The following is a 22,645-nucleotide window of genomic DNA, read 5'->3' as shown; positions in this document are numbered from 1 at the left end:
CGGCGCAACCGGCAAACAACACAAGCAAGCTATAAAATAAGCTCAAATGGAGATGAAAATAGGAGAAATAGATAGTACATGATTTGAGGAGAGGGTCAACTGTTGGAGCTTCGTCTCGTGAGTGAACTGGGCTCGGGAGAAGTGGTTCAGCTAGCAAGGTGAAGCGGCTCGGTGTGTTAGGGCTGATGGTGGAGTTCATCACGGCCTCGCTCCTTTTATAGGCGAGGAGAGTAGCAGCGGCGTCGCACAGGGACGAGCGGCGGCGTGGGCTGCGGCAGCTCGCTGTCAGCTCAAACAGTGGCAGCATTGAAGACGCGAGCGTCGAGGCGGCAAAGCCGGCGAGGACGCTGCAGCGGCGTGGGCAAGGTGGGGACGCGGAGGTGGGCGGCACGGCGCGGTGCCGGCGGCAGTGCGCGGTCCCGTCATGGGGCCGGTGTGTTGCGCGTGCGCGAGCGAAAGCGAGCACGGGTGGGGGACGGCAGGGAGGTGCGTCGGCTTCCTTTTTAAATGAGGTGAGGTGGTTCGCGCGGCGGAAAAATATCTCGGCCGGCGCTGTGTGCGACGACCCTGATTTATGGCGAGGTGGAGCCTACCAACAGATGAATCACAACCTATATACCACGTACTCAAGTTTAACCAGGAGACTAACACTTACCTTATTGGAGCGGCAAAGCCACGAAGGAACGCACACCTTTAAGTGGCTAGTCCAGCACTAACCTTACCACAACTTATCTACCTTGCTCATGGGTGAATGGCAAAAGGGGGGGGTCCTATTTATAGATCAAGGGGGATGGTGCTGCCAGTGAAGATAAAGAAAGCACCGGAGAAGGAAAACAGAGGGGAAAGGGAAATGGAATTCCTCAAGGACTTATGCGCAATTTCAGGAAACTGCAGGGGCTCATCTGTAAGGCGAAATTTCCCATCAATCCAAAACTCAAATGAAGAAATGCCCAAAACGAAAGTTGAAGAGTTTTTCGAACTCTACAACATTGCTTTAGGGCTCAAATTCAAAAACTCAAAACTTATGTTTTTACACATGAATTTTTGGAACAAAAGTTGGATTTGAATTGCTTTTGTCCTAAAGAGTAAAACTTTATAAAATTCAGGATCTAAATGCAAGCATTTATGACACGTCATGATGACGGGATAGACTCATCATAAATGTTGGATAGACATGTCATTATGACGGGATAGACTTGTCATAATGGTTGGATAGACATGTCATTATGACTCGTATTTTTACACTTTAGTCCTGAGTAAATATAAAAGTTACTTTTTGTAAATCAATATTTGCATAAGAGGACTTGTACTTTTATAAAATTACGCAAACACCCTTACTTTGCATTTCTTTCAATAGTGATGAAAACTGGGATGTTACAGGGACCTCCTCCAAAGGATCATCATCTAAGATAAGACAAACCACCACACAAGATATTATTACGCATACTGCGGCCCGAACTTGTCTAAAGTTTTGTGTTCCTTGCACCTTCGAGTTCATGATCTCGACGATACCCCACCTACAATCTACCACCTTGGAGATATCCCTCGGTGGGCTCCAGGTTAAACACCGACAGCTGGCGCGCCAGGTAAGAGTGATCATCGACGATCCCTAGGAGAACTCGAGGGTATCGTTCAACTTCACCAGCGTCGTGCTTGATGAGGGCACAACGTTCACCTTCGGCTCGTGATCATCAGCGAGGCAATGGCAGAAATCAAAATCTATCTCCGATTCATCTACTATGGCGGCGGCGACGCGATCTTCGGAGAAAAACATGCATCCCCTTCGAATAAATCGCCAAAAGTTGATGTATCTGTCTACAATATCAATTGCGCAAGCATGTATGGAAGATTTTTTTTTCTCCCATTTTTCTTCTATGTCAGATCCGATATGATCATTTGTATATTTTATTCTTGGCAAGAATTATTCTAATCGATCTTTCTTCTAATTGTGCATGACGGATACGACCCATGCAATTTTCATTGCTGTATGCCCACATGCATGAAGAGGCCGGAGAAGTGCGCAAGCGCGGACTGCCCTCTGATCAAGCGTCGCTTATGCCATCAGTTAAGACCACCACAACTTATATCGATCGATGCGCCGCCGACGATCTCGACTACTCGGACTCCGACCGCAGCTCGTGCTGCAATATCGACATGCCGCAACTACTTCAATTTTGCGAGTACGTTCGTTGATCCACCGACGCTATTTCGACTACTCATCTCGACTACAAAACTAGTCGGGAGCGGACATCACACCGTCAACAACTAGCCGGAATCGACTTCGACTAATCGGCTTCATCAACAATCGCCTGCGAATCAAGCTAAGTCATTTTTCAATAAATAGCTATCAATTAAACACTCCCAAACTCCGTGGCTATATTCTTTAGTCTCTACGACTATTTTCGACCATGTCGACCATGCTTCCGACTGCATAGCTGGTCTGCCCACTACAAAAGCAGTTGGGCCGCCCCATACTTGGTGCGCTGCGTGCGCGCAATCTATTTTCTCACTATGGCTCACTACAAAACAGTCTGGGAGGGTCACTTTCAAGTCCTTGCCTAGCCCTATGTTCCTCTAGGAATTCCCGAGTTAACTTGTGCGGCTCAAGTCCCAAACCGTAAAACCTTGACTCATCCTGCGTGCTAGCTACATGTAAATCTCGGTCTGTCCAAGCATTGTAGCCGTGGCAAGCCGCTTTCTCCGTGAGCACTGGTTAGCAGCGACTATAGGCAACGGCCGCACGAAGTCCTACTTGGTGTTTTGCTAAAGGAAAGGGGATTTACACACATGTGAACCTTGCACCCTTCAAACGAGTTTGATACATTTACTGCATAATATTTGTCATATCTTTTTACAGTTCAAGATTCAGCAACAACTCGACCGACCCCGAGACTCACGGGCTGGTGCCGCCGACTACTCAGCATATCTTCGGTGGCTCGTCTGGCTCCCATGCTCAGAGGCTGGGCGCAGCAAGGCACTTGGCGTACCTTCGGCGGCTCGTCTGTCTCCCATGCTCAGGGGCTGGGCGCAAGAAAGCACTAGGCGTACTCTCAGCGACTCGTCTAGCTCTCATGCTCAGAGCTGAGGGTAGGAGGAGTTTTTTTCGAGATAAGGTTTGATTTGAGCGGTAATTTAGGACTCTTTTGGAGAAGTTATTTGTTTAAACTATTTTTTTGGATTTTATTTTGAAAAAAAATTTAAATTTCTAAACCAATTTGTCCATCTTAACCATCAAGTCAAATTCTTAAATGCATGCCACGAGTTTTTGGAACTTTTTTTTCAAATCTTGGGATTTGGACTCAAAGCTCGGGGGCTGCGGGACACGTGTCATCATCGACTTGTTTTTCAAATATGTTGGAAGATAAGAAGAGAAGATTCAAGACCAATTTGACTCTCAGCATGATTTTTCGATTTAACCTAAGGCTCAGGGGCTACTTCATATGGAGTGCGAGTTTAATCGCATCCTATATAAAAGAAGATTTGAAAACTATTTGGTCATGAGCACCTCATAGCCTCGATGCAGCTAAGGAAACACTCGGAAATTACCTTCAAAACGGACTTCGGAAGAACCCAAAGACATCTTTTGAAGTATTCGGGAGCCTGCAGTACTCGACTACGAAGAGCTCGGGGGCTTGTCAGACCCGGGGCCACGGGACTGCGCACATGGCGTACATATTCTAGGATAAGGGATGGGACATGGTCATACCCTACACCAGTTGTAACTACATAAGTAGAACTAGTCGGAATATAAAGATAGTACTCGGGTAGAACTCCTAAGTTTGTATTTGGCTAGAAATTCCAATTAACCCTTCCCCCGAGATTATATAAGGACGGACAGGGATCTCTTCAAAGAATCATAGAGGATGTTGCATGCCGTAGACCGAATCTGTCTACGTATTCCTTACGCTTTCGAATTCCTAACCTCGGCGCCACCCATCTGCCGTCTTTCACTTGGAAGGTATCTTTCGGTGAACTTGGAGGTTGAACACCCGCATGTATAGCACTTGTTCTGCAAATCTACACGTCATTGTTACAGGAGTATGTATCTAGGAGTATTGCTCTACAGTGCCTCTCTGTTTTACATTGCTAAATAAGCGGAGAGGTGAAAGTTCGATCAACCCTCAACTCTCGCCGCCATAATCCTCAAAAACTCTCGTCGCCGTCAATGGGGACGAGCGGCAGCTCCACCTCGTGCGCCCACTCGACGCACCTGGTCTCGAAGTGGCGGCTCCTGGACTCGTTGGGCAGGTAGCTCACCCACACCTTGAGCCCGAGGCGCCACCGCAGCGTCCTGCCTTCCTGCTCCCTCCCCACCCTCCACGTCATCTCCTCCGGCAGCTCGTCACCGGCCACCACCAGCCCCCGCATCTTGCTGAACGCCCGCCCGGGCCCGCCGTACCGCCGCCGCATGCCGTTCCGCGGGTCGCCTGCCCCGGTGCCGGCGACGCCCGGGCGCCACGCCGACACCTCCGTCCCGGAGACCGGGTCGCACAGCACGCCCTCGAACACGCCGGCGCTGCCCTCGGCCTCCTGCTCCCACCGCCAGCTCCGGGTGCGCGCCCGCGCCGACGACCGTATCTTGGCCTTCACCCTCGGCGACGCGACACCGCCGTTGATGTTGCCGTTGGCGAGTTTGGTGGGGCCGGAGAAGGCGCCCTTGACCGTGCGCGTCATCTCGACGTCGCGTTCTGGGTTCCCGGTCGAGCGGCCGAGGCTCGGGCCGGTGGCGTAGGACGCGCCGAACCGCGGGCCGACCCAGATCCGGATGCGGGACGGGAAATGGCGCTCGCCGTCCATGATGTCGGCGCCGCCGCAGGCATCTTCGTCGTCATCGGCGCCGCCCGCGTCGTCGTCCTTCCGGAACGCGAGCCGCGCGACGCGCACCCGGACGTTGTCGACGCGCACGGAGACGGTGAGGAACCTCCTGTCGCGCACCCGCACCGCGTACTCCAGCTGCGCCACGGCCTCCAGCTGCTGGTGCACCAGGCCGTAGCGCAGCGCCGGCTCCTCGGGCACCTCGTGCGGCGACGCCGCGATGGACGCGGACGCGGGGCCCGTGACGCGCGGCATCGCCAGCACGGGTGCGTAGCCTTTGAGGATCCAGAGCCCGTGCACCTCGGCGGCGTACGACAGGCACGCGGCGGGGAGCGCGCGACGGTGGCGCGGCTCCTGCTGCGGCGCCGGCTTGGCCGCGGCCGACCCGGCGGCCTGAATCTCCCGCAGCAGGCACCACTTAGCGAGCATGTACCCGAGCGAGCGCATGAACCGCTCCTCGACGTCCGGTCCGACGGCGCGCAGGAACGCGCCGAGCGCCGGCGGGCACTCGCCGAGCGCGCGCTCGATCCCAGCGCCGAGGTCTCGGAAGAAGAGGTAGCCTGCGTCCGCGGGGGCGTCGAGCGCGCACAACCAGAAGAGCCGCAGCAGGAGGGCCAGCGAGAAGAAGGCCGCGGCGGGCGCGGAAGAGGCGTCGGTGCCGCCCGCCCCGACAGCGGCGGAGACAACGTCCGCGTCCAGCCAGGCCTCGGACAACGCGTCCCCGGCGCCACCGACGGCGCTCGTCGCGCCCAGGCAGGGAACGTACGGCGAGAGCGCGAGCACCTCGTTGAGCAGCTGGACCAGCAGCCGCAGCCGAAGCGGGACCGGCGACGCCGCCGCGAAGGCGTCGGACGCCCACAGCGCGCGCGCCTCGCCGCCGGCGACGCTGACGGCGAGGGAGAAAGCGACGAGCCTCGCGGGCTCGCCGCCGCCGGCGGAAGATGGAGACGCGGAGGCAGTGGCAGCAGCGTGCACCTGCAGGACGATGGAGTCGCCGTCGGGCGAGGCGGCGAGCGGGAGCAACCAGGGCCGCGGCGGCGAGTCGGGCGCCGCCGCAGAGGGAAGCGGCGCCACGGAGGCCAGCCACGGCCACACGTCGTCCATGGGCTGCGGGCACGTCGTTGCGGTGGCGGCTGGCGAGGGCGAGGGGCGTGGCGAGTGACCCGTGTAGTTGGTGGGGCTTATGGCGCGGAAGCGGAAATGAGGTTTGGATTTGTGGAGGCGTGGTGGCCACAGAGCAGCGGGCGGCTAGGAGCGGCGCGTCGTCAACGTCTAACCCAAGCGCGGGGCTACTCCGGAGTCCAGAGGCTTTGCAATCGCATGCTACGGACCCGACCTTGCTTGGAGCTAGTTTCTGTTTGTTGCTGCAGCAATGGTGACACGAGCTGATACTATACAACTGGCGGGGCAACAGCTATAGACAGGGGCGGAGCCAGAATGGCTTTGCAAGCCGGGTTAAAATAAGTGAGCAAGTGTTATGTTGATAAAAATGGTCGGATGCTAATATTTTTGCCTACATATTACATAATGTACAAGGGAACATCTAGGCTGGACCCGTGCTGCAGCACGCCCAACATGGACCCTAGCTTGGCCATAGGTATAGATGGCCACATGAGCCAGGCCTGATGGACCGCACTAGACACGACTCTAAAAAAATATTAACCCAACAGGGTACGGTGGGCTTAGTGCCCGGGCCGGCCCGGCACGATCATCGTGTCATATCTAGGCCGGAACCCTAGCATGTAGTGCCGGCTCGAGCACGACATGACTATTGGGCTGACATGATTTGGCCCACTAATGGCCTATATATCTCGTATAAATACTTTCATCTTTAAACCCTAATCTCCATCCTCTCCCTCTAACCAGCCGCCACCCCTCCCCCTCTATGTTCTCTCTCGCGTCTTCCCGCGACCCCAACGTCCCTCTGCCCTCGCGGCCTTGCCGTCCTGGTTCCCGCCGTTGCAGCCTCCCCGCCCCTCGCCATCCCAGCTCCCACCGCCGCGGCCTCCCACGCCTCTTTCCGCCGTGAACTCGACGACGATGGTGATGGAGGCTGCCGGGCTCGGGCCGGCATTGTCACACCGGGCTGCTAGTGCCAGCGGCCCGGCACGGCACAACTAAACTCTACTCGTGTCGTGCCTGCACCGAGGAGCCGAACGGTATCGTATCATGCCAGAACCGTGTCATGCCCAGGTCGTGCTCGTGCCACGCCGTGCGGTCCATTTTGGCCTTCTATAGCAACAGTGTACCTTGCCTACCTGCTCCGATCTCCAGTAAAAAAAAGTCACATGCTCGTTGTGAAACAGATAGATAGATGCAGGTGCGTGCGTATGTGTCATACGTGCAAGTCACGATGTAACAAACCTGACCGAGATTTGTGGTGGACTGCATCCTTCTAGATTTAGGCTGTTGCTATCCTTGTAATCAAGGATGCTCTCTCAACAAATCTCATCAAGGATGCTGGCTCAACAAATCTCGGATCACGATTGTATGCCACGGCAGAGGCTCTTTCTACCTATATTAACACATGCGGCCTCCACGGAAGTGAATACACTTCCCACAAACTTTCACATGGTATCAGAGCCAACCTCTATCCACTACCAAGAATAATCGCCATGACGACGAACCTCATCGCGGGTGGTCTCCTGTCCTCGGCACTAGGCCATCCCGTGACGGAGAAATTGACCAAGACCAACTACACCCTATGGAAGCTGCAGGTATTGCCTGCCATCCGCGGCGCCTAGCTTACTGGGCTGATCGATGGATCCAAAGCTGCCCCGGCCATGGAGATCGAGGGCACCGACAAGGTCAAGGAGCCAAATCCGGCTTATGCAACCTGGCTGGCGCAAGACTAGCAAGTTTTCGGCTACATTGTCAACTCGCTCTCCAAGGAGATGATGAAGCAGGTCTCTCACTGCGACACCTCGGCGTCTCTCTGGAAGGCGCTGGAGGAACTCTGTGCGTCACAAACCAGGGCGCGCGCAGTGAACACGCGTATTGCCCTGGCTACCATGAAGAAGGGGGCCATGAGCATCAACGAATACGTCGGTATGATGAAAGCGTATGCTGATGAATTAGCAGCTGCAAGCAAAGCACTTGATGATGAAGAACTCATCTCCTTCATCATCACCGGCCTCGGTCTCGACTATAATCCAGTCATCTCCGCCGCTCTTGGACGTGTTGATCCGATCAGCGTCACTGAGCGTGGCCTCACGGGGTCGTGGAGGCGGGCGCATGTTCCATGGTCACGGTGCACGTGGCCGTGGCAACGGTGGGCGTGGACGCGGGAACTTCAACAACAACTCCAGCTCCGGCAAGCAGAAGGTCCAGTGTCAGATCTGCAAGAAGGTGGCGTCCACACAGCATCCGAATGCTAGTACCGTTTTGATGAGAACTTTGTCCCTGAAGACAAGAGCACCAACGTCGCCAATTATGGTAAGTATAGTGTAGATTCAAACTGGTACACAGATACTGGTGCCTCGGATCATGTCACAGGCGAGATGGACAAGATAGTGATCCGTGACCGCTATCATGCTGGTGATCAAGTCCACACGGCAAATGGATCAGGTATGGACATTGAACACATTGGTCATGTCATCTGTCATGCGCCTGGAAGAAAAATTCATCTTAAAAATGTGCTACATGTTCCTAGTGCTGCTAAAAACCTTGTATCTGTCCATAAACTAGCTGCGGATAACAATGCTTACCTTGAGTTCCATCCAAATTTCTTTCTTATTAAGGATCGCATCACGAAGAAAATCCTGCTGGAAGGAACGTGTAGAGGAGGACTCTACCCTATGCCTGCTGCTGCCTTCAAGAATAAACAAGCTTTTGCTGCATCCAGTAGTTTGCCGTCCCTAGAGATGTGGCACAGCCGCCTAGGCCATCCTTCTTTTGATGTCGTTCAGCAAGTACTCAGTAGCAATAAATTACCTTGTTCCTCGTACTCGAGAGAAAACATAGTTTGTGATTCTTTTCAAATGGCCAAGAGCCATCAATTGCCCTATCAAAGATCGTTGAGTAAATCTATGTCTCCGTTAGAACTTGTTCATTCGGATGTATGGGGGCATGCCATTTATTCTTTTGGGAATTATAAGTATTATGTGAGTTTCATTGATGACTATAGCAAATTCACCTGGATTTATCTTCTTAAACACGAGTCTGAGGTGTTTGATAAATTTCATGAGTTTCAACAACTTGCTGAACGGCAACTCAACAACAAAATCCTAGCCATCCAATCTGATCGGGGAGGAGAGTATGAGCGCCTAAATTCCTTTTTTAGCAAGATTGGCATAGCTCATCATGTCTCTTGCCCTCACACTCATCAGCAGAATGGATCCGCTGAACGCAAACATCAACACATAGTCGAAGTTGGCCTCTCCTTAATGGCGCAAGCTTCCATGCCATTAAAATTTTGGGACCAAGCTTTCTTAGCAGCTACCTATTTGATAAATAGGATTCCAAGTCGTGTGATTAAAAATATGACGCCTCTAAACAAACTTTTCCAGCAACAAGTTGATTATACCTCGCTCCGCACGTTTGGTTGCGCATGTTGGCCAAATCTTCGTCCCTATAATACCCATAAACTTGCTTTCCGTTCGAAGCAATGTGTTTTTCTTGGGTATAATCTTCATAAAGGCTTCAAGTGCCTTGATATACCCACTGGTCGCATATATATATCTCGAGATGTCATCTTTGATGAGCATGTTTTCCCGTTCTCCAAGCTTCATTCTAATGCTGGCGCCCGATTTACTAGTGAATCCCTGCTTATTCCTTCTTCCAGGGGTATGTCCATGCATGATCATGAGCCTGATGTCCTATCTGCAGGTGCTACTAATGCTGATCAAATGTTTCAGGAAAAATCTGCCGAAACTCCTACCGAAAATGGCGGTATTTCATATGTCCTACCCGGAGTTGATGCGGCCAGTCTGCCACTCGGAGGGTCCGGCGTATCGTCCTTCAAGTCTGCGCCAGCCGCTGCGCCATCAACGTGTGGCGAGAGTGACGTCCGGCCGCCACCTATGACGTCTTCAACTACAGCACCCGCCTCTGCGCGCCAACACTTGGGGGCGTGTCTCCGGATCCACCGGCGCCCGACTCTATCGCGCATGGGGGGGCAACGGTGTCGGGATCTTCTGAGAATCCCGTCTCTCCATCGCGCGCCACACACGGAGTCTCCGGATCCGGTGTGCCGTCCGATACAGGTGGATCGTGTGGCAGAACCAACCTGAATTATACCGGCTCAAGTACGCGAGTCCACTTCCGAGGGCTCCAACGTCCTTCAAACGGTATAATCCCTTGGCCTGTCGGGTAACGTCCCGATAAACCACCGATACACAGGATCAATAAGGTTACCTCACACGAAGGTGAGTCCAGAGATACAGTCACCATCATATTTTACATCGAAGAGAATTACATTACAAGAGTTTCCAAGAGAAGTATGAAGTTTCAAATCTAGAGAAAAGATTACAAACCATTAAAGCTATGGTTTTTAGCAGCGGAAAACATACGCAACGATTACAACACGTCGTTAAGACGGATGTCATGCTAAGCCCAGGCACGACATCACTCGGTATCACCAAAGTTGGTCGGGGACGGATCCCATTCCACGGACCAACCTTCTGTAAGCGCACAGGGCCATGACAGGGAAAGAGTAGGGTCTTCAAAGGCTTTACCTGAAAAATATAAAACTAGCAAGGCTGAGTATACTAATACTCAGCAAGGCTTACCCGAGATTGGGTATACTTTAGCCCATAACTAGACTACCATGAAGGCATTGTGAGGGCTCTGGGTTTATTTTCAGCTGAAAAGCAACAAAGAGTATGAACTACTTTCAAGTTTTAGCTTTCATCTTCTAGTTGAGTATTTATTCTAGATTAGCACCTACACTAAGCAAGCAAGGTAGTGATTATCATCCATCAAGATTATCCATCATTAGTTCCACTTCTTACTCAATGTGGTAAAAGGGATAAGCAGTCTCAATCCTCGTGAGAGGCGGACGATTCGAATCGAATTTAACCTTGCAAGGTAAACCTAACACACACGCATGGAACACCAACAGGGCATTCCGAAGCAACCGTTTCCCTCATATTCCGGGTTATGGATCAGGGCCACCACAAGCGACTGCAGGACCGTACGCACACCCTATATGTGCAGGACATACGTCTGTAGCGCGACTACAAAACCCGTATTCCTGTCTGCCATGCAGAACGTACTCCCACACGTCGGTGCGTGTAAACATAAAATAAAAGTCGAGTGGTGGAGACAAGTCCATTTGCCGGGCCATTCGGGTACTAGGCTTACCGCTTACCATATTTCGCGGTATGTGGCTAGTACTTTCAAAAACTTAGCCACCACTACCACATGGATCGACCTTATCAACTTTTAACAAAACAGACAGGGTAAAACTTCAGGTCATGATGCAGCACATGACCCTGTCCGTCATCCTTATAGTGATTGCAGAAATGTAAACACGCAACTCCTATATCGCGCGAGTGACAGGAAATCACTCGACTTCTACCGGTCCTATTAGCGGAGCAACTATCCGATAAGGACTCGGAAGCATTACATTGGATTCCTAGGATTCATGCATCTAGGGTTTCACTTCAATTCCTAGACTTAATGCAAAATATAATATAGATAGACATAGATTGCAGTGTAAATAAAGTAGTGAGATATGTCCGGGGCTTGCCTTTACTGGTGGGTCTGAAGTTAGAAATGTCAATATCTTCCGAACTTTGGTTCGGGGCTTCAGTTAATCCCTTGGTGACGTTCATTTGGTCTTCAGGAACATCCTCCGTAGACTCCGAGGAGATTTCGCAGGTACCGTTGCCGAAAGTAATCGTATCTACATGTAATGCAACATCACATTCAAGTGTGCACACAAAACTATTTTACTTCACAACAAAGCTGCAATTCAACACTCATTTAACACACTATTCACATAACAACTAAAAAGATTTGAAACTAAACTTAAACAGAGCTTTAGGAGGACAACTAATTAGAATCGGCTATTCGTTGAAGATTACAACAGAGCCGATTGGAAATAACAGAGGTTTAGCTGATTGATGAGTGCGTCGGTTTCCTAGGTGATCGATGAAATCATCGATTACCTTGGCAGAAGGATGATTCCTAAAGTAGTTGTCTTAACTGAGATGTGCTTAGGTGTTATCTAGGTAACTAAGTGTGGTTGTATCGACTCGATTACGTCAGCACAACTATTGAGTGACGTACAGCCGATGGGGTATGGTTAAGGGTATAGAACCGATAGATATGTAGCCGATTTCTCAGTTGATAAATCGACTGATAGAAGTGTATAGATAAGGGTGGGAAAACTAAGGATCGATCGGCCGTGTTTGACCGATACGGAAAACGACTAGAATCGGCTTGGATCGGCCGATAGCAAGAACCCTAAGATTGTGGGTGTCTTTTCGATACATCGTCTCTGTGCAGTCGATGTAGGACAGAACAAAAGAATTGTATCGGCAATAGCCGATACTAGAAAGATAACCATCGTATCAGTTAACCAGCCGATGGTAGAAGCATACCAAAAGAAATGCATCGGCTGATAACTGTTACACAGAAGTATTCTAAACTCAAAGGAAACGGATGTTTAGCGGTTGGGTTGATAACCTGACACTGAAGCATAGCTGTCGAGACGTATTAGCTAAGCAGCAGATACACATGGACTAACAGGAATCCTTATACGAAAAAGGGTCTTAAGAAGGTTGCAATCAAGACGAGAACAATGTCTTGATGGCAGGGATATGAGCGTTTGTGTGATGTATTAACTAATTACCACACTTTTCCACTTGAAACATACGTCCCATGATTTATCTTTCAGCTAAAACACATGCATTCATTCCCTAACATTTAACCTAGACCACAGATCAAGATTTTCAATTCAAGAGCATAACACAAACTTGTAAATGTTCCCTGATTTGAAATAAAGAAAGTTTTGAAAATTTTACAAAGGACACCCTAGAACTTTCTAAAACATAGCAATCAAGTCCCTGGTCCGGGAAAACAGTTAATAGGAAGTTAACGACAATACTCCGGCAAAGGAATCGCCGGCATTAGAAAGGTTCAGCAGGTCAGGGCAAACCTTGGTTATGGAGAAGAACAGACAGAAGGTGATTTTCCGTGGCGAACAGGATTGGCGCGGAGAAAAGTTCGACGGTGACGAGATTCCGTGGTTGATGAAGAAGTTTGCCGGTCATGCGTTGCACGTCAAACTCGCATCACGTTGCTCTCGCCTCGACTTCCGTATAGATGAAGGGAGCTCGTCGTGCCTGGCTGCACCGCATCTCTTCCGAGCTCGTCACGCCCGACCACTATCTTCGCTCCGTAACTCCTCCTTTCGACTCGCCGCGCCATAAACGCCTCTCCGCTTCCACGAGGTTCGAGGAAGCTCATCGTGCGTGGCTCCTCTGAGCTCACCGCAACCGGTCGCCACCTCCACGCATCATCGCCCTGCACGTCGTCGCCCTGCATGATTATTCTTCTTCCTCCTATTGCCAAGCCCGCACTCGCCTCGGCCTTGCCACGCCGCCGGTCCCTCCGCGACCGTCCTAGCCAAGGTACTGCCGTGCGCGACCTCGTCGCCCTTCGTGTGGGTCTATCCCGATCCGCCACGCCTCACTTCCGCCCGCGCACGTCCGAACCGCGCGAGTCCTTGGCCCGTATCGCGCTGCTGCTCACGCGTCTGAAAACGCCCTGCATGCCACTGCTCACTCTGGACCGTAAACGCACGCCTGTACTGGTCCAACGCCTTGGCTCCGTTCCACTTGCCGCTCAACACCTGCCCACACCGCCAACTCCCGCGCGCCACCGCGCGCATGCTCGCGCCACACGCTCGGCTTACGCGCATTGCTCCGCGCCAGTACTCCAGCCCCCGCGCGCGCTCACGCCCCACGCTGCCTACGCCACCGCCGCGCGCGCCTACTGTCGCTCGCTCTCGTGCCGGACCCAACACCTGCCGCGCCACCACTCGCTCGGTGCCGCTCGTGCGCTGCCGCCAGTTCCTGTGATGCCCGTGCGCCTCCACACCTCCACCTCGCGCAGCGCCCGCTCGTCGGCTCGCCCGCTCTGCCTGCTGCCGCGCGCCGCACGAGCCCAGCCCGCATCGCCCAGCGCCCGCGCGCGCGCCTGCTGGCTCGCTCCCGCCCGGGCCTGCGCCACCTGGGCCCACTCGCCGCCCCTGTGCGCCTGCTGCGCATCGCCGCCTGGAGCCTCAGCCGCTTCAGCTTCCGCCCGGTGGCCGTGCCGAGCCGCTGCGCTTGCGCCGCCCACGCGCTAGCGCCTGCTAGCGCCGCGAGCGCCTGTGCCGCGCCTGATCCGGCCCCGCGCGCCTGGGCCCGCCGCGCGCGCCCGCCAGCGCCCCGCCTGGGCCCGCAGCTCGCGCCGCTCCTCTCCGCTCGGCCGCAACGCCCGCGCGTAGCCGCCGCTCGGGGCCCAAGCCGGGCCGCAGCTCCTTCCGCGACCGGCCGCCAGAGCCGCGCGCGCTCGCGCGCGTCTGCGCCAAGCCACGCCGCCGGCCGCGCGGCGCCCCGCGTGGGGCCGCCCACGCGCCTCCGCCGCCGCGCTTGGGCTGCCGCCTGCCCCGTGCCGGCCCAAACGCCTTGCACCAGTGGATGGAAGAGAGGGGGAGGGGAAAAAGAAGTTGGCTAGAGCTGCTGCCGGTGGGGAGGGGATAAGGGCGCCAGAGAGAAAAGAACAGAGGAGAAGGATGAGCAGGTTTTCCCCAAGGACCTATGTGTAAATATAGAAAACTATAGGGGCCTGTCTGTAAAACAAAATTTCCCATTGATTTAAAACTCAAATGAAGAAATGCCCAAAACGAAAGTTGGAGAGTTTTTCAAGCTCTACAACCTTGCTTTAGGGCCCAAATTCAAAAACTCAAAATTTACATTTTTACACGTGAATCTTTGAACAAAAGTCGGATTGTATAGCTTTTGTCCTAAAGAATGAAACTTTATAAAATTCAGGACCTAAATGCAAGCATTTATGACATGTCATGATGACGGGATAGAATCGTCATAATAAGTGGATAGACATGTCATGATGACTTGCACTTTTACACTTTAGTCCTGAGTAATTTTGAAAGTTACTTTTGTAATTCAAATACTTGCATAAAAGGACTTATACTTTTATAAAATTACATAAACACCCTTATTTTTACCAATTTACCCAAAATTTTTACACACTTCAACATACACATTTCCAATAAAACTTTTTGAGTAAATATATATTTTTACAAAACGTAAAGTAAGAAAAACATATTTGCAAAACAACCCTTTACTTATTTTTAAAATTACCTTAATCCAATACATTTTACAAAAACAACCCTAGGTTTTTTCTGTAATTACAAAAATACCCTTTTTACTTGCACTTTAAATTTTCAAAGCTTCACACAAACACACATAAGTTTTATACAAACAAACACATATTTCACACTAACAAAATATATGCCCAACATCACAGGTACACAAACTGTCACAGATCGGATGCGGCTGCTGATCCTAAGGCCACGCGTGCACCTGGAGTGAATGATGTTGCACGTGGTGCTGAAGTTCCTGCTGTCTTGCGACCACGAACGCGTCTGCAAGCAGGTATTCGGCAACCCAAACAATTTAAAGATGGCACGGTAAGGTATGGCCTTCTCACCACTACAGGTGAGCCTAACAATCTAGATGAAGCTTTGGGGAATCAAAATTGGAAGAGAGCAATGGATGAAGAATTCATGGCATTGCAAAGCAACAAGACTTGGCGGCTTGTTCCACAGGCTCCAGGACGAAATGTAATTGACTGCAAGTGGGTCTATAAAATCAAGAAAAATGCCGATGGCTCTATAGAGCGCTACAAAGCTCGTCTAGTCGCCAAAGGCTTCAAGCAGAGGTATGGTCTTGACTATGAAGATACATTTAGTCCAGTTGTTAAATCTGCAACCATTCGACTTGTGCTATCTGTTGCTGTGTCTCGTGGTTGGAGTTTAAGGTAGTTGGATGTGAAGAATGTGTTTCTTCATGGCATTCTAGAGGAAGAAGTTTATATGCGACAGCCTCCTGGGTATGGAGATAAGAATCTCCCTCACTATGTGTGTAAGCTAGAGAAGGCATTGTATGGGCTAAAACAGGCACCCCGTGCCTGGTATTCTCGGGTGAGTGTGAAGCTTCAACAACTCGGTTTTAAGTCATCTAAAGGTGATACATCACTCTTTATATTTAAGAAGGCAGAACTGACCATGTATGTTCTTGTCTATGTTGATGACATCATAGTCGCTAGCTCTGCTCCAGAGGGGACAGCAAGGCTACTTCAGGCGCTCAGGTCTGAGTTTGCATTAAAAGACTTGGGTGAGCTTCATTATTTCCTTGGTATTGAGGTATCACATATGAAAGATGGCATTCTTTTGTCACAAGGAAAATACAGTAATGATATACTTAGAAGGACAGGGATGTTGAATTGCAAACCGTGCAGTACTCCTATGACAACTACAGAAAGGCTATCAGCTTATGCAGGGACTCCCCTTAGTGGTGATGATGTAACCAGGCATAGGAGTGTGGTAGGAGCATTGCAGTATCTCACTCTTACAAGACCAGATATTTCATTTGCTGTTAACAAAATTTGTCAGTTCCTTCATGCACCCACTACTGATCATTGGACTGCAGTCAAAAGAATACTGAGATATATCAACACACTTTGCATATGGGCTTGAAAATCACTAAGTCCATGTCGACTCTTGTTAGTGGTTTCTCTGATGCAGATTGGGCAGGATGCATTGATGACAGACGGTCCACAGGTGGTTTTGCTATCTATCTTGGAAGGAACTTGGTCTCATGGAGTGCACGGAAACAACCTACAGTGGCTAGATCCAGCACTAAAGCTGAGTACAAGGCAATGGCTAATGCTACTGCCGAGATCATCTGGATTCAGTCCTTGTTACAAGAACTTGGCATACGATCTCCACCAGCTGCAGTATTATGGTGTGACAATCTTGGAGCGACTTACTTATCAGCTAACCCTATTTTTCATGCAAGGACGAAGCATATAGAGATAGATTATCACTTTGTTAGAGAAAGAGTAGCAGACAAGAAGCTTCACATCAAATTTATTAGCACCGGTGATCAGATAGCTGATGGACTCACCAAGCCATTGGTGGCCTGGAAGCATTATGAATATGTGAACAATCTCAACCTCAGAAATCCCGGTTAAGATTGAGGAAGGGTGTGAAACAAATAGATAGATGCAGGTGCGTGCGTGTGTGTCATACGTGCAAGTCACGATGTAATAAACCTGACCGAGATTTGTGGTGGACTGCATCCTTCTAGATTTAGGCTGTTGCTATCCCTGTAATCAAGGATGCTCTCTCAACAAATCTCGGATCACGATTGTATGCCACGGCAGAGGCTCTTTCTGCCTATATTAACACACGCGGCCTCCACGGAGGTGAATACGCTTCTCACAAACTTTCACACTCGTGACTATATATATATAGGCATATGCGAGTATATGAGTGCAAGCTTTGGCCAGCCTTAGCACAGCAATGATGAAGCCACCACCCTCACTAGCCACCTTGGTACCGACACACTTATCTATATTTGTATATATTTTTTAAAGTATGTTTTTAATATATAATAATTAATTTCAACTATTGGAAATAAAACAAGTAATTATTTTTTACGAATAAAAAGATTAAACATGATGAATAAATAATAGTGTGCTATGAATAAAAATATTAGAGATCACGAACATTTATTTGTATAGGATAAATAATAAAAACTAAATATTGCGAACAAGTAGTGTCAGTGATCATGCCTCCCACCAGTCCACCCGCGTGCATGCTAGGCAACTTATGCACGAGCGTGACCGTGGATCATGATCCGACGGACCTGCTCACTAACACCACTCTGTGGGCTGGGACAAGTATTACTGGACCTATTTACACTATAATAGACCTAGGCGTATCCGTTCACGTGATGGAAGGTGAGATTGTCACGCGCGTGATATAAAGTTGCGGCGTACCTGACATGCCTCGCTGGATAATAGCATGACTCAACCTGACTCGCAGACTGCAATGGGCGTGGTCTCGGCCCAAGATTTTCGGCCTATTGCATTTATTGGGCTAAGACTTGGGCCCATAAATTCCAAAAAAATACTACAGGCCTGACCTCACCTGTCGCTCGAATTTTCAGCTCGCCATCAAGCTCAGTCCTACATAAAAATGTCAGGTTATTTTGACCTGGCCCAGCACGACCATGATTAGGTCAGTTTCATGTGTGTACCAAGAAATTTTCACTGACACAGGTTCTCACCTTTAAAAAAGGATGAAGACATTTTCGTAGTTCATCTAGCCCACCTTTACTATAGCATGGGCCATCAAAAGCAGCTTAGCTCTACCAAGAAAAAGGATCATGCATCTACATTCTAGATACATATTATATCATCTAGATTCTAAATGTATGTTATATCTAGATGCATAATAAAATCTATATATCTATAAAAATTAAAATAACTAATAATTTAGAAAAAAAAGTATATACACTGGAGGTAAGGACAAAGACAAGACGGTTGAGGTTGATGTATCGGAATGCTCTTCTAACAAAGGACTTTTCTGTTCTTGTTAGACCAGCAGCAGCTTAGGGTCCGTTTGGCTTCGGCAACTAAATTTTAGTCCTATCATTTTGGATGTTTGGAGTATTAAATATAGACTAATTGTAAAACTAATTGCATAAATAGAGACTAATTCATAAGATAAATCTATTAAGCTTAATTAATCCATCATTAGCCCATGTTTACTATAGCACAACATTGCCAAATCATGAACTAATTAGGTTAAATGGATTCGTCACGCGAATTTGCCTACATTTATGCAATTAGTTTTATAATTAACCTATATTTAATACTTTTAATTAATATAAAAATCCGATGCGACAGAGACGCGCGTTAGTTCCTATCGGTTGTCCTAGTGAAACGGAAGAGATTCCTATTCCCTAGTGACATCGAAAGAGGTTCAGACCTTTGTTCTCCAACACGCACGCATGTCCAAACGGCACGTGATGGATTAGAATCTTGCAGGCCAAGGCTGAGCCAAGAGCCCAAGACAACAATCACCTTCAACGAAATCACGGAGAGAAGGGGTCAATCTGATCTTGTGAACCAAGGAAAAGCAAAGTTAACTGGAAGCAGCGACAAAGTCAAGTATATAGAGCCACCAGCAGCATCAGCGACTCTGAAAGGACATTTTGGACACACAAGACAATGACTCCACCAGCTACTGCGAAACGGGGACGCAGGGAACCTGCATGTGCTCCAACCTGCTAGGATTTGCAGCTCAGGAACAAAATGCTGACGTGGAGGGGAGAGGTACTGGATAGAGGAGGAGGTATGTGCTTTGGAAAATGCGCACAGAGAGGGAGCTGCCTTAGGAAAATGTTCTAGACGAGTAAAATAATATTTAGACCAGCGACATCGCTATCCTTCGAAGGTGGCATAACTTAGGCCATCTCGAGCAACATTACCCATCTCCTAACCCATATTGGGGAAAATCCTGTGGGACCCACCATTTATCCCAACTCGGTGTGTCCTCCGTTTCCAGCGGTGTCTCGCTTCGGCCTCCCCATCCGGCTGGCGGCGCTTGCGGCGGTTGGTTCCCGCGCGCGGGTGGGCGGGCGGGCGAAAGAAGGCGGGCCTCCCCATCCGGCTGGCGGCGGCTGGTTCCCACGCGCGGGCGGGCGGGCGGAAGAAGGCGGGCCTCCCCATCCGGCTGGCGTCGTTGGCGGCGGCTGGTTCCCGCGCGCGGGCGGGCGGGCGGAAGAAGGCGGAAGAAGTTGCGGGCGGGCGGAAGAAGGCGGAAGCTCACGAGGCCGCCACGGCCACGCCTCGACGCGGCCACGGCCTGATCTCGACGCCTCGACGTGCCCACGGCCGAAGCTCACGGCCGAAGGTATGTGTCTCTCACCCACATCCATCGTCTTCCCCATCTCCCGGCGCGGCGGCGCGGCGACGCCACCGACCGACCGACGCCGTCTTCCTACTCCCCCCCCCCGACCCTCGCGTCCTGACCGTATCGAAGGAAGTATCATGCCGTGCACTAGCGGCCCCTCTCCGCCGTCCAGTAGCACTCCTTCGCACCTCCTTCCACCGAAGCGAAGCACTCCATCCACTTCGGAGGAATTCATCCTCTCTACTCGTTCCTCATCGTGCTGTCCTCTTCTGGACTAGCGTCAAGCAGAGATCTGCCCGTGCCAGGCCGCGCTGCCCGCCCGCAGGCTGTGTCGCTAGTCCACAAGCCGCATCGCCCGCTTATCCGCCCGCGGAGCAGGTCGCACTGCCTGCCTTGCTGATCCTCTCTCCTCCGCCTGCGAACCCCAGACAACAAAAGGTAAGCAATCCCCTTCGTTGACACCTCTCAATTTTGTGGGATTTGATGTTGAACCCTAAAATTTGGGGGCAAAATCAAGAAGCCCTACATCTAGGAGCATGGCTAGTGCTCGCTTTCACCAGAGAGCATCAATAGGAGGCTAGTAGGATAATATTCACTGATTAACACTACACTTGCATGCCATTTTTACGTGCCCACTCTTTTGGCTGTGCCGTCTTATTTGCGTGTTGTCTCACTCCTTAGTCTCCTTTCCTATAGATATTGTGCTCAAATTATATGATAATGTGCAACTTTGATATGGATACGAGCTATGCATGGATGATGTCAAATAGTGTTTGCATTAGTATGCAAATTGCAATTTAGTCTACCTGCCACCTGGGAGGAATATAGTCCAAGGACTAGCCTTGAGGGCAAAGCGTGCTACAAATCAGAACAGTAGAAACTTTGGGTGCTATTAAATTGTAGTGGAACATTTCCGTGCTATTTTGCTAAAGTTGGGATTTTTGAGGGAAACAAGCCATGGTCACCCAATCGAGCTGAAATTTTGTTCACTGGGTTAAGTGGACAATGTGGCTTCACTCACCAGAAAATTGTTAGTGTTCATTATTGCAAATATAATTCAACTCAGGCTATTTGGTAAATATATGGGATGACCTGTCCAGTTGTCTACTAACTGTGACGGTGGAGCTAAAGATATCATCGGCAGACAATGTGCCTTACCAAAGGATAGCGAACTACCAAGTCATTTTTTTGAATGAAACATTGAAAACCCTTATTCTAAGGTTAGAGAATAGAATGTTGTACTTCCCTGAAAAAGCAAAAACATTGTATTTTAGGCTGCTTACAGCTCAAGTTAGCTGTTAGGGTCCCTGGAGTTGTGAGGTTGCAGAGGGTTTCTTTTTCTTTCTCTCTCTTTTTCTTCTTTTTATTGCAGGAGGTTTTGCCCCCAAATCCATTATGAACCTGATGATGTTACATACTGAACACTAAAAACTAGGGCATTGAGTTAGGATATAGATATAATTTATACATTTATACAGTATGAATCAAAGCAGATGGCCAAAACTGATTTACTACTTCCATTTTTAAATATATGATGCATATGGCAACATAATTGGTTCACACCAATTAGCTTGCCCTAAGTGTCATATGTTTAAAAACGGAGGGAGTAGTAACAAACTGCAGAGGCAGGCTATTAATCTAGTGTTTGTACCCTGCGGAATTCTCAGTAGCCATAAACCACTTGCCCCTGTATGGAATGAAATATACCTTTTGTTACTTTAATGACAAATTGCTTGTGACAATGCTGTGCAGGTCAATGTTTTTGCAGCTAGAGGTAAAATTTACCTTTGTTGCTATTAAGTTATCTGTGAGTTTTGTATGATTCAAGGAGACATAGTCTTCAGCTAGTGGGTGTGCTCGTTGATGGAAGACGGCCAGATTTTAGTTCAGCCAGAAGTAATTAATAACTTGGTTGAGTGCCAATGTTAACTAAATACTTTCTGCAATCGTTGCCATTTCATTATGTGTACTGAAATCTTGACAGTATAGATGCACATCCACTGACTTCATAAAGGAATAATTTTGTACTGAAATCTTGACAGTACAGTCTGAAATGATAGCTCATGTGTACGTTTCGATGGCATGGCTTCGAAAGCTTCGGCGTGAACGCAGGCAAGGGAGTTGCAGCGTGTACGACGACATATTGGTGGCGACCACCATTGCTCGTATCGGCACAGAGGAAGAAGAAAACAAACCTAACCCACGTCGAGGTTCAATTGTAGGACGCCGGACCATTGCACGAGATAGATACAGTGGGTATTGCCGTTTGATGGAGGACTATTTCGTTTCCAACTCGGTCTATGGTGAAAACTTGTTTCGACGCCGGTTAGTGTCCAACTATTTGTTTACCTTCTCTCCATCCTTATCTTATTATGGTTTCATTGTCTTCACAGGTTCCGAATGACAAAGAATATGTTTGAAGATATCAAGGACGCATGTGAGCAAGCAAACGTATACTTTAAATGGAGACAAAATGCTGCGGGAGTTTGGGGCTTGGCTCCAGTACAAAAGGTTACTGCTGCTTTGCGCATGCTTGCATACGGAGGTCCAGCTGATAGCCTAGATGAGTACCTTCGGATGGGAGAAAGCACCATAATTGAGAGTGTCAACCAGTTTACACAGACCATTGTTGATCTATACGGTCCTAGGTACTTAAGGCAGGCAACAAGAGATGAAATACAAATATTATTGCAAGTTGCTGATGCACGTGGATTTCCAGGGATGTTGGGTTCGATTGATTGTATGCATTGGGAGTGGGAAAATTGCCCTACCGCTTGGCATGGTCAATATAGAGGTCACTTTAAAAAACCTACTCTTATTCTCGAGGCAGTTGCTAGCTATGATACATGGATATGGCATGCTTTCTTTGGACTTCCGGGATCATTGAAC

General features: G+C 49.7%; 1 protein-coding gene, 1 long non-coding RNA gene and 1 pseudogene across 2 annotated transcripts; 2 read left to right on the top strand and 1 right to left on the bottom strand.

The window, feature by feature from the left end:
• Window positions 1-3,963: 3,963 nt before the first annotated feature.
• LOC112878312 lies at window positions 3,964-6,086 on the bottom strand. The gene has a single exon (XM_025942760.1). The coding sequence runs from the start codon at window positions 5,917-5,919 to the stop codon at window positions 4,144-4,146; it is 1,776 nt and encodes a 591-aa protein (XP_025798545.1). The 5' UTR covers window positions 5,920-6,086; the 3' UTR covers window positions 3,964-4,143.
• A 1,821-nt stretch (window positions 6,087-7,907) lies between these two features.
• On the top strand, window positions 7,908-8,001 carry LOC112878363 (annotated as a pseudogene).
• Window positions 8,002-21,848: 13,847 nt separating this feature from the next.
• Window positions 21,849-22,645, top strand: LOC112877080. Its single transcript, XR_003225431.1, has 3 exons — window positions 21,849-22,059; window positions 22,150-22,267; window positions 22,476-22,645. It is a non-coding gene; the product is annotated as an uncharacterized LOC112877080 (long non-coding RNA).

This window comes from Panicum hallii, chromosome 9, assembly GCF_002211085.1.
Source record: "Panicum hallii strain FIL2 chromosome 9, PHallii_v3.1, whole genome shotgun sequence".
Lineage (NCBI taxonomy): Eukaryota > Viridiplantae > Streptophyta > Magnoliopsida > Poales > Poaceae > Panicum > Panicum hallii.
Note: the sequence above shows the minus strand (reverse complement) of the source record. Positions and strands in the feature narration are given on the sequence as shown.